This window comes from Chinchilla lanigera, unplaced genomic scaffold, assembly GCF_000276665.1.
Source record: "Chinchilla lanigera isolate Chin_1 unplaced genomic scaffold, ChiLan1.0 scaffold00038, whole genome shotgun sequence".
NCBI lineage: Eukaryota > Metazoa > Chordata > Mammalia > Rodentia > Chinchillidae > Chinchilla > Chinchilla lanigera.
The window spans coordinates 6,886,690-6,899,709 of NW_004955439.1; the positions used below are offsets into that span (position 1 = coordinate 6,886,690).

General features: G+C 38.7%; 1 protein-coding gene across 2 annotated transcripts in view; it reads left to right on the forward strand.

Annotated features, from left to right (window-relative positions):
• The first annotated feature begins 2,742 nt into the window (after positions 1-2,742).
• Positions 2,743-13,020, forward strand: part of Tfb1m (transcription factor B1, mitochondrial) — a 53,721-nt gene continuing 43,443 nt past the window's right edge. The window contains exons 1-2 of one of the 2 annotated variants that reach the window (XM_005390549.2): positions 2,743-2,971; positions 6,380-6,531. In XM_005390549.2, coding sequence (XP_005390606.2) covers positions 2,839-2,971; positions 6,380-6,531 — 285 coding nt within the window. In that variant the 5' untranslated portion in view covers positions 2,743-2,838. The remainder of the gene's footprint in view (positions 2,972-6,379; positions 6,532-13,020) is intronic. The other variant, XM_005390550.2, reaches the window with a different exon arrangement.

The following is a 13,020-nucleotide window of genomic DNA, read 5'->3' on the forward strand; positions in this document are numbered from 1 at the left end:
CTTTTCATCCTTCTACCTGGCTTGATTCATATGATATGCCAGTCGTTAGACTGAAGTTGGTTACAGCTTTGTCTTGCTTTGAAACAGGTCTTTTGCCAGGTTTTGTTAAGCATAAGTGGAAAACTGGTCACAAAGAAAAAAGGCCAGGCTGCCCTGTGACTGAAGTCTTGACAGTGCCAATTTCCATTTCTTTCTCTCAGAGCTCTTTCAGAGATCTCTAGCAAAGTCCCTGGTTGCACAAACTTCCTACGAGAAGTTTCTTTCTCTGTACCTTCCCTGCCTCCTTGTTCTTTGTGCAAGGATTAGTGTTTATATTGTTTGATCAATCTTACATGCCTGTATCTGGTAATCTGAGCAACTACTTTGAAGATAACAATATGCAATATAATAACCATTGTTAATTTCCTGTCATCTTGTTTTGAAATTCTGTATTGTTTTTATTGTTGGTTTTTTTTTTGTTTTTTTTTTTACTTTTGCCTTTAAAAAATAAAAATGAAACAAAGAACCCTGCCTGTGAACAGCTCCTGCTGGGTATCAGGTCTTCTCCACCATGCCCTGTTGCCACCATGGAGAGTAGCTTGATAAGAGTGGGAGTCGATCCTGTTCTCCACCATGCCCAGTATCTAAACAGGGTGCTGCACAGTCTATGCCTGAGGCTACTCCTGCTTTACCCACTCTCTGAAGCTCAAAAGCAATCCAATCAGTTCTGAAGCCCTCCTGCTGTATAGCCCAAAGGATGCCACAAAGGAAGCCACAGAATGGAGCTGAGGTTAAATAGAATAAACCTTCATGGTAACACTGTACTTCTGTATCCTGTCTCAGGCCCCACAGCTGTGAAATCCCTGCTCCCCAGGACCGTTTCTCCCAGACAGGAACAAATACTGCATCACTTAGTTAAGGATCATATGAGGTAATTTTGCCAAGGTAACTGAAGGGAAGGGAATTGCTTTTTGTTAGCTAGAAATTCTTGGCGCCAGACTTCATCTAATTCTGCTAGTTGGCTGGCCACCTGGCAGGACTCCCTGAAACAAATAAACCCATGAGGGCAACCATTTCACCTTTGGCAAGACAGTGGGGTAGATCGGAAACTTGATGACATTTGGACAGCATGGTCCAGGTTCACTTGTCTTGGTCCCACCCTCCAGGTTCCTGCTGACTATAAAATCCAAATGAAGGTCATTGATTTATTCCTATATATAACCACTTATTTTGTTGTTATCTATTCTGCTATTGAATATGAGCCCACCCTGCATGCAAACATATAAATATGCACTTATGTTTTAGCACATGCATCATATATAAATGGAAGATAGACAATAGATAGATAGAATATATAATTTGAGTTAAGTTACTATGTACATCAGTTCTCTCCTCCATACACTTGCTGTGTTCCCTGAGCTACAAAGGAATCCATCTGGAGTGACACTGCCCAGTGCAGACCTCAGGTCCACTGGGAATCACAAGGTCACCTTGTTTCCATTTGGTGGTCCAGTCCCAACTCTGACCTTGGCCCCTCTGTGAATCTGGTGTCTTTCCAACCAAATGGCTCAGCCTCTACCATCCTGACCAGGGAACTTCTTTCATAAAATAGCTGGTCTACCCACCTTTTGACACTGTAATTTTTGTTTTATAATTTAGTGCCTTAATAATAGCTTGCAAATACTGTACTGTGAAACTGTACAGCTCATCTTTGGTGATTGGGGACTTCATCCTGTCCACAGTAGTTGGTATGTATTAGGACTTGAGTTTATCCTTCTCCAGACTTGTGTTGATTCTGCTACGCAGTTTGACGTTGTATGTTCATGACTACTTCAAGGAGTCTGGAGACATACATAGCACTGGCTGTTCCCGCAGGTGAGGGCCCCACTGACCCATGCTGCATCCCAATAAAAGACTGAAATTTGGTTTGCCAGCTGGGGTGGGTGGTTGGTGGTGCAAGCCCTTCGGCCTCTGAACCATAGCTGTGCACTCACCTATTCCTCACCACATTTGTACTCTTATTTAACAGAGGTATATCGTCGACCACGCTACTCTATTTTTCCTCCCTGTTAGTGTCCTGAGCTCTTTTGCAACAAAATGTAGGTATACATCACCCCCCACCCCAACTAGGAACTCTACCAGACAGGTTACTGTGGTTTTTTAGAAGTTGCAGGTGGATTCACGTATGTTGCGTTACAATGTCAATGATTTCTTAAATTTTTTTTTTGTTTTTTATGTTATATATTTAAAAGATGGCATCTTTTGTAGTATAAATTTGCAGAAGATGCATAATGCACCTTTTTAAAAACTGTTGGTGTGTTTTGTACGTAGTCTGTGTTCTTGTGATGAAAATAAACTTTTTCTTTGTAAAAAACAAAAACAGGCTAAGACAAGTTAGGTACGCAATATGCAGCAACTACAGAAGTGAGCTTGTAAACACCCCCAGCAATAAGAGAGAACTGCCAACAAAGAGATTTGTCTCTAATCACCTGCTTTCTGCTATTCCCAGTCAGGCATCTGGGCCCTCAGAGAGCACGGGCGACATCTCTCTACGCGGGATTACAGAGCCAGGGCAATGCTGGGCACTCCGACTCCCACTCTTATCAAGCTACTCCAGCTGAATCATTCACCGAGCTTGCACGTTTGAACTACCGTTTCCCAGCTCGCAGAGCCTGCGCTCTCAGCGCACCAGATTGCCTGTTGTTAACGTCACTTCCGGCGGCGGGGGGGGGGTGTGTGTGCCAACGACCAATGAGCTTTGCATGGAGGCGGGCTGTAACCTCCCAGGCTCCTCCTCTGCCGGATGCTTTTGAACCTCCCGGAAAGACCCTAGTGACACCCGCGGCGCTTGCAGGGTTCATGGCAGCCTCCGGGAAGCTCAGCGCTCTTCGTCTCCCGCCGTTGCCCACCATTCGAGAAATCATTAAGTTGTTCAGACTGCAAGCAGTGAAGCAGCTGTCCCAGAATTTTCTCCTGGACTTGAGGCTGACAGGTGGATGTGTCGTCAGTGCGCCCCAGTTCTCCCCGGGCGTCCCAGGGGGCGTGGGCCGGGGTCTCGCGCGGACCCGGCGGGCAGGTTTTCAGGACCAGGCGTAGCGTGCAGCGGGCGTTTGGTCAGGTTCTTCCTTTTCTTACCGGAGGCGCTGCCTCCCCGACACGTGCAAGGCATTACTTGCTCGCGAGCCGCAGCGCTCAGGGGCGGGGCGCCGTGGGCCCGCCCAGCCCCGCGCGGTGAGCCAGGCCCGCGGCGCGGAGCGGATCCGGGTCTGCAGAGGCGCCTGTGAGCACGCGAGCGCAAGCCGTGAAATCAGACCCTGAAAAGGGACTACTGTGGCTTTTCGCGCATTTTAAAGTTACAGAATTTAAATCAGTGCAAAGATTTCGTTGATACCTTATTTCGAAAGGGTATCCTTCATAGGACTCATTATTTTTTTTTTTCGGTAGTGGGAATCGAACTCACGACCTTGCGCTTGCTGGGCAGGCGCTGTGCCACTGAGCTAAGTCCCCAGCCCCAGGACTCATTATTTAAACGTTCACTTTTTAAGTCAAAGAAATCCTCAAAGGTGCAGATATTCGGGAAATACATATTGTGAAACCTGCTATGTGCAAATGCCGGTGATACCATAAGGAAGGGAGCAAGGCAGCCTGTCCTGGAGGGGTTTACATAATAGTTTACATTCTCATACCTTTCTTTTCAGTCACTTTTTTTGAGGTAAAATTTACGTATGGTGAAATGCAAGTTTGAGGTGCTTGATTTAGTGAGTTTTGATCAATGTATACCTTGGCTTAACTGTTCCCATTTCTTAGTCATCGTTCTTGTAAAAGGTGAGATTGCAAGAATAAAATCGCTTACAAATGTGTGTATTAATTCACTACAAGGAGGACTTAGGTTTTGAGATTTTGGTATTTCATTCTACTTGGCTCTTCTTCAAAAATTAGCCAAAAAGTTATTTTCGTGAAATGATACACAGTCCACAAAAAATATGTGTTTTATGACTTGAACACTGAGGTATGCTCAAAAAATATGACTGTTTAAATTTTCTTTAAAAAAAAAAAAACCATTACAGTAAAGGACACATTCTCATTCATCCTCCTCACCCCGCTTTCTTTGAACATATATCATTCTTTCAACTTTATGGAGCAGTTCTAGAAGTCCTCTGATGAAAATTTGTAGTTGCAATGTCCTGCCTACCTCAATGCTTGAGTCGATTCAGAACATTTACCTTTTAATGTGGGGCTAGGGGCTGGGGATTTAGCTCAGCGGCACAGTGCCTGCCTGGCAAGCGCAAGGTCGTGAGTTTGATTCCCGGTACCGGAAAACAAACAAACAAACAAAAAATACCTTTTAATGTCACTTTGACTTTGGAGAAGAGCCAGAAGTCTCCGGGTCTGAATCCAGTGAAAAAGGTGGATGAGAACACACTGTAATGTTTGGAGTAATTGTGACATACGGTGAATAAACATTTAAAATTTTACAGTAAGACACATTGTCATTAATCGCCTCTCAGAATGCTCAAAATACTGCCCCTTGCTTCAAACACATTGCTTTTGCCAATGTGTCCTTTACTGCAATTTTTTAGAAAATTGGAACATTCCGAATATCTTTTGATCACCTCTTGTACAGGCTTTATTCTGCCTGTAGCAATTTTAGTTTGGATAAAACAGCTTAAGTTTTCTCATCTTTTAATTGAGAGAGGGGCCTACTGTGAGGGCTTTTAAAAGACTGCCGACTTCTAAAATTCTTTGGTTCCAGTAACTAGTACCAGCCCTTTCTACTAGTGATTAGCTGCATTTTAAATATAAAGTATTCTCTGGGGTGAAAATACATTTTAAAAATTTCTGCCTTTATATTTTCTCATGTCTTTACTCCTGTGTAAGTTCCACATTCTAGATAGTATAATCCACTTTTCCGGTGGAAAACATAGTGAAAGGGAGGTTAAGGTAATTGTCATAGAGTGAAGGTCAGGTGGGATCAGAGCAAGACTGATACTCAAGGGGCTGAGAATATAGCTCAGTGGCATAAGCGCCTGCCTGGCAAGCGCAAGGTCGTGAGTTCGATTCTCGGTACTGAAAAAAAAAAAGAAAAAGAAAAAGATACTCAAGCTTAGTGATTTGGCCTTGCATTTGATGTTCATCAGTATTTCAGTATATTGAGAAGTGTGAAGGTGGAACCACTGTCTGTGTACTCATAGCTTCCCATCTTTAAAAATGAGAATATTCACTCTGTAATGCCTGGGCTTAATTAATCATTCTTGTTTCCTGTGGCTCCTTGTTTCCTTGGCTCTAAGGTAGCAAAGATTGGCTCTGAATGTAAAGTTTGAGTTCTTTCTCTGCTGTTTGCTTTCTGTATGATCTTGCACAAATAAAACAATAGACAAGGAAAAATTGGAATAGTTCTTAGTTAATGTGTTGTAAGAATTAGGTGAGAGAATCCTAACACAGCGATAGTTAGTGGATGTTAATTCCTTTCCTATACCTGTTAAATTTCAAAACTCTTTGTGATTAAAAGATTGTCTTTGCCTTTAAGTTTATACGAGCAGATTATCAATAACAAGCCAAGCTGACATTATATGGTGTTAATAAACACTGCCAAGAAATGCTGGTATGTTTTTAGGAGCTAAAATTCCACTATCCTTTGAAGCTCACATGCTCGGATTTTAATATCTTATAGTCAGTAAGACCAGCCCATAGTATGTTTTTCTACAAGTGTGATTAGTTGGAGTGAATCATCAGTACTCTGCTTTTCTATGACTTTAGGTCTGCTATCTTAAATTGACTCATTGAAGACTTAATGTGCATTAATGTGCATGTTTGCCATCTTTTTAATACCAGTACTAAATTTAACTATTTTCTGGAAATGACCAAGAATTTAAATTTCTCAGTGTTATCACCTAGGAATTTGTTGCTAGTGCCATACTTAACACAAAATAGATGTCTACAGATAAAATTGAAGACTGCTCTTATTGCTTTGGAATTATTAATTAGCAATATTGAAGATTCTTAATATGTAAGTAGTCTTGTTTAGTCAAATACTTGAGTGAGTTACTGTTCTATAACTTAGAGAAGTATTGTTACATGCTTAGCTAGCCAAGTCTCAGTAATTGATTGTTTTGGTGGAAGAACAGAGAGAAAATTCAGTTTAGATGAATTTAAGGAAATTTGCCAAAATTATTTCACTTTTGTTAACTGGGAAAATTAAACAGTGATGTGATAGAATATAAATAACCGTTAAATGCTGGTTTATGTTGAGAGTTAAGTAACTAAATAAATACTATATATAAAGGATTTGTTGATTGGGCAGCAACTGATAAGAATTTGTTGTAGATTATTTTCTGTTTAAAATTTCATGCATTGAAGTTTGCAGAGATCATCAACAAGCCTAAAACTTTCTTTTCTCTAGATAAAATTGTAAGGAAAGCTGGAAATCTGACAAATGCCTATGTTTATGAAGTGGGCCCTGGGCCGGGAGGAATCACAAGATCCATTCTCAATGCCAATGTTGCAGAACTGCTGGTTGTTGAAAAGGACACTCGGTTTATTCCTGGGTTACAGGTGAGGTACTTACAGTGTCTTTTTTAGGAAACAAAAACCCATTTTGAATCTTAGACTATGATTCTTTTTTTGATACCGGGAATCAAACTCAGGACCTTATGCTTGCCAGGCAGGCACTGTGCCCCTGAACTATATCCCCAGCTAGACCACACTTCTTAAGCCCAGGAGTAATCAAAGATTAATTCTCCAACTGTGGATCTCTAGGCACCATCCAGAGAGTTTCATCCTGTGGTCTAGAGAGGTATAGAAATCTACATTTCTAACAAGCATCTCCAGATGGTTATTGCGTACAGCTTGAATAAACCTGCTTTATATACTAATGTTAAACCATCTGTTTTCTATGATCTCTATCTCTGTTTTGTAACTTTTGAGGGAGGATCTATTTGCTGTGCATATTGTAACCTTTTCCTTTAGTAAAAATGACTAGTATGATTTGTTAGCATGACTTTTGAGGACTTCATTTAGATTCAGGAAAGCTTTTTCACAAGCAAGAGTTGAAGTTATATGCTACCTGTTCATCAAGAAAGACTAAAAGTTCATGCATTGTAAGTGAAGGAATGACGTATCACTATGTTTATAGATTTAGGATGAGATTTGAATGAAATGGTATGTGCATCTTTAAAAACAGGTACTGTTCTCAATATTATTGAAATATTGAAGGGACTGGACATATTTCCACGGAGTAGAGAAACCTTGAGTAAGGGTCTTCGTAGATGCTTATCAGAAGTTGGCAGTAGAGAGGATAAGCTGTTTTTGATCTTTCCTAGAAACAACTAAAGCAAATAGGTGGGAATTGAGGGAGGCAGTTTGAGGATTTGAAATAAGGAAGGACTTAAGTTTTTAAAATACTGTCAAACAGTGGGATACATTACTCCAGGGATCCTCTAAAGGGAATTCCTCATGGGAGCACTTAATGATTTAAGGGCCTTTGTTTGAGTCCTGTATAATTCTATAACTTTAAAATAGCCCTGAACCTTTGGTTCAGATGACTGGCAATTTATTATGTGACTATAATAGAAAAATAAAATTATCCACATTCTACTTTATACAAAAGGACAAATTGGTTTAAAATTAATACATTCTAATATTTGTGAATGTGTTAATGGAAAAATGTTTAGCTTCTGTTTGAACAGTTTGAGAAAATTGGTTTTAAAATCTAGGACTTTGTGTGCATACATCTTATTTTTTGAGAAACGGAGTGATTTTTTTCTCATCTAGTGTTTATGCTTCGCAGAATTACATAATATTTAATTGTATCTAATTCTGATAGAATTCATTTCAGATTTGTAACTTTATTTTGGGGTTATCACATGGAATGTGTTCCTTCATCAGATATGAAATTTAGTAGTAATTTTTGTTTTGATCCTTATTATTTTAAGAACTGTGTTCCATTCACATGTGGAAGTGAGACTGTTATTTTTGGTAAGGTCATGAGATGATTAGAAAAACCTGAATAATGTTGCGTGATTCTCTTCAGGGTTATTCTTCTGACCATTTCTGGACATAGAGAGTACTCAGCTGATGTTTTGTGCCCATACAGACTTTTTAATTCTCAAATCTCCCCATCTGGTACATGTTCGTTGTTTTTGTTGTTGTCTTTGGTGATGTTTGTTTTGATAATGGTGGTACTGGGAATTGAGCCTAGGGCCTTTGGACTGAGGCACATCTGCATCCCTTTTTAAATTTTGAGACAGAGTCTTGCATCACCAAGTTGCCTAGGCTAGGCTCAAAGTTGTGATTCATCTGCTCCAGCCTCCCAGACTGTTGGAATTACTTGCATGCACCATCGTGCCTGGCTTGTTTGCATTTTGCTTTATTAGACATGATAATAAAATGAATTTCTGCTTATTGCTTTAATATGCATGTTCCTTATCATTTGACCTAACGATCTTCAAAGAAACTGTTTAAAAGAGCACTTGCCACCCATCTCTTCTCAGTCATCCCTGTCATCCAAGCCGCTGCCTCCTAACCCTCTGCCTTGTTTTACCTCATTTGAGATCATCATTAGATACACTGTATATATGTTCTTCTCATTTGTGTGTTTTCAGATTCACCCTTCTAGAATATAAATACTATGAGGGTACAAATTTGCATCTGTTTTATTCCCTGCTGTATTTTCTGTACATACAACAGTACCTACCCTAGATCAAATAGTCAGTAATGTCTCACGTGAGAAATAAGGTTGACTGTCTCTGTAATTGTGTATATCTGTGTATTAGCTGACTCAGTAAATAGCGTTGGTTATCAAAGTTTTATGCTCTTTCTAAGTATCAAGGCTAATTTCAAGATAAATTAGTCTACACACAATGTGTGTTTGATTTCTCATCCGTTTCAAAAGAAGCAAAATTAATTCCTTCTGTCTTCTGTGTAGGAATGAACTCACCTTAAAAAGAAATATTGAGTACTAAATTATCAAATAGGCTTCTTTTTCCTGTAAAGAATGTTTCAATATGTAAAACCACTTTCTATTAGAAGTCCTAAATTAATCATAAAACTGAGCAAAGACAGAAGGAGAGTGATCTGTCTTAAGGATTTCATTTTAGTGATTTCTAAGCTAATAGAATTACTTTTTAAAGAAAGTAATAATTTATAAAATGTCTTCTAGCTAAAAGTATGTCATTTGTACCTTCACTCAGTTCTTAGGCTGTAATCACCTGGCAGCTCAGAGGAAAGAAAAACTGGTGTTAATAGAGAGGCTTCATTCTCCATGTGTTGTAAAGGCAAGAAAACTTGCCTGACAAGCAAGGCAGTGTAGTGTATAATTTTATGGTGAAGAACATGGACTTCACCATCAGACTGCATGGGTTGACTTAGGCTGTACTACCAGTTCTGTGACTTTAGCGGGAAGTCACATCTGTCTGTGCCTCAGTTTACTCACAAAGATTATGTGAATGCCTTACACATAGTAAGCAGTCAATAAATCTTAATAAATAATCAAATTGTTGTCCCCATCCCTTGGGCACCTCTGGGGATTAAAGATGATCAGGAGACTACAATCTAGCATGAGGTATAAGAGGAAATAAATGTTACTCCTTTGGTGCCCTGGAAAATCCCCTGTACTGTGGACACATTAAGGCTTTCTCCAGCTTATCCAACTCCCATTAGACACTGAGGGCTTCTTTGTCTTGATGTTGTAACATTTTGATTTTGCATTCTTTGGTTGTTATTTTCTTACAGTTTTATGGTTGAGTAGATTATTGATGCCTTGGAGGGGAATAAGATTTTCCTGATATCACAGGGAGTTTAAACCTTTGTGGGTTCTTCCCCATTTCTGAACTGGAGCAAATTTCATAAATTATTGTCTTTTTTAGACAAGTATTCCAGATTCTTCTTCATTTTTTTCTCTGTTTTAAATCTGAGTATAACAATAATAACTGATATTTATGGAGTACTTAACCAAGCTGTATTTTACAGCTTTATTGAGATATAATTGAAGCTCAGTAAACTGCACATATTGGAACATTCTTTTTTTTTTTTTCCAGTACCAGGAATCGAACTCATGACCTCGCGCTTGCCAGGCAGGCACTGTGCTGCTAAGCTAAATCCCCAGCCCACATATTGGAACATTCAGATTACTGTTTTAACATATTTATAGTCATAAGAAATCATCACTACAATCAAAATAATGAACACCATCATCAGACTTACTTACGTTCCTTTGTAATCTATCCTTTCCTTTTCCCTTTACCTATCCCAAGGGAATTACTGATCTGCTTTCTGGCTGAAAGATTATTTCCAGTTTTTAGAATTTTATACAAATGGAATTCTTCAGTATGTACTTTTTTAACTAAAGAACTAGGAGTAAAATATCTGCATTCTGTGGTAGTTATGTGGTAAACATTTACAAAAAAACAAATTTTTATAAGGTGACAATACCATCTTACCTTTCCACCTGTGCATGGGAGTTGTAGCTATTCTTCATGCTTGCTCAAGTTTTGATGTAGTCAGTCTTTTTCATTGTAGCTATCTAAAATTAAAGGTAAGTGGTACTATCTCATTGTATAACTTCTTGGCTAATTTATTACAGTATTTTGATGGTTGAAGGTTTATAGTCATAGTTATCTTTTGTGGATAGTACAAGAGCAGATAGAAATTGATTTAAAGAGCCCGATGGCCAATAGCCAGTAGATGATTGCTATTTTAATTATTGTCTTTCCTGTCATTTTATAAAGGGGCATATAAAGCAATTTAGAGGTTCTGCAGAAATCACTTGTGGTTAATGGGGACTATCAGCTTGTCTGGCCTCGGGATCTTCTTTGATTGGTGGAGCACACTTTGGGAGTGTCTCAGTGGGTCGTGAAGGTATATCGCTGGTCTGTCGGGTCCTTGCCCTTTATTCTCTGGCACTGTTCTGCTCTGCTTCCCAGCTGCCATGAACTGAGCAGCTTTTTTCCATCATGACTTCTGTGTCTTTCTACTGTGATACTCTGCCTTTGAGCAAGGCAACTATTGACTGAATCCCTCACAACTGAGACAAATTAAACCTTTCCTTTAAGTTATAGATGTTAGGCACTGTGTCTCAGTGATGGTAAAACTGACTAACACAGTGCTGTTTGGAAAATTCCCTGACTCTCTGTCATGACATATTGCCTACTTAAAACATGTAACTTACTTGATAAGACCGTAGTTAATCATAACATGGAGACAGAATTCCACAAGGGGGCAAAAGGTAGCTTATAGCCAAAGTAATTTCTTATACCACTATGAATTATAAGTGCAAAGCGCAGTGCTAGAGACAGACCCATTGGCAGCAACAAAAAGTAACAGTTACTGTGGTGTCAGAAAAGCTATGAAAACCAAATGTAAAACCACGAAAATATTTTGGCTTTATTAGTAAGGGATTATCCATACCTCCTTAACCATTAAGGCTATTGCTCTAAAGGCCCAGTGACCCCAAGCGTTCAATAGGAAAGAGAATTTGGGTCCAATATCTTTAATTTAAGGAAAGTGTATAATAAAGTTTCAAAATATCTCCTTTCGTAAATTTGTTCTTAAGGAATGTTAATACATAAAGGAATAAACATTGAATTAAAAATTTACTAAAGCAGACATCTGATTCCTTCATGATGCCAAGTACTATAGATGAGTTTCTACTACATATGTTCTAAAGCAAGCAAGCCATCTTTGCAATTATGCTGTCATTTCCCTTAAAAAGTCTGTTGTGACACTGTCTTAAATTCCTTTGCAATAGTAGCCTTCGTCTTTTTTGTGTATGCTTTGAAAGAATAAAAATTGTATTTTTCATCTATTATATTCCATATTATGGGTTTTTATATTGTTTGCTTTACAGTTTTGCCTAGCACTTCTGCCCAAGGTGTTGGCTGCCATGAGCCCCTTACTGTGAGACGGTGGTATAAAATATATAAAATAGATATTTCATGTAGTTATTTGTTCTCAGAAATTTTGCCTGAATTCTAAGAATTGCATACATTATTTTCTCACCAAATTAAATCACCACAAAGCTACCTAGGTACACCACAGTTACTTGACCCCTGCAGGAAAGCTTTCTGAGGAATGTTTTTATTTAATAACCTTTGAAAGAATGTGCTTGTGTTTGTTTTCTGACTTTTATGAAAGACATCTCCATTATATTGTTTCATGTTTTTATAAAACCTAATTCCAGAAAAAAATTTCTCTCTTGAAAACTTAATATAATTACTTCATGTAGAGAGTGAGAGTTGTGTGTTTTCTTGTGCAAACCATGAGAGCTAATGATTCTAACGATGAGATTATTAGTGCTCATGTTTTATATATATACTTATCCTTTTAATGGTATGGTTTTCTATTTTCTGTTTCTTTTATATTCTTGGTGCCTTTTACTCAGTGTGTCTTAAATCTCATTTTGGAAGAGTATAAAATTAAAAAGTAAAAATGATAGAGCAGTTTGAGAGTATCTGTTGAAGTGCTCATTTGACTGTAATCAAGTGCCTGCTGCACTCATGGTCGTAGTGGGCAGTGCCTTTAAATTCATAATGTGGTCATTCCACCCAGGTTTTGAAGTGTAAGGCTCCAGAGTTGTTCTTGAAGGTCTGTAATAGTGATCGCTCCCACTCCTCCACCATCCCCAGATAGTATCATCATGGTGAAAACATTTTTCTCAATTACTGGTTGGTTAGAAAGTCTGTTTGTGTCATTGCTGAGTATCATTTTAGGTGTTTCAAAGGCTGTTATCTGTAATCAGATCAGTTCAGTCTATGTAGCACTTTTCTCCCATAATTGCTTCAAGGCCTTCACATAGTCAGTGAACACCAGCATTCATTCCTGCTATAGTGGGGGGATCTGAAAGCAAAACTGAAGCTACCAAGTTGGCAAGGAGGAGACAGACCTTATGTAGGATGGATTTGGTTTCTCATTGGCTGAGATTTGAACCTAAATGGGAACCCTAAAGAAATACACATTCAACTTTAAATCTAGGTACATACAGATTCATGCCAAAGAGTTAAATTTACATTGTTTTGTTTCAGTCCTAACTACTTAATTACTTGTCTG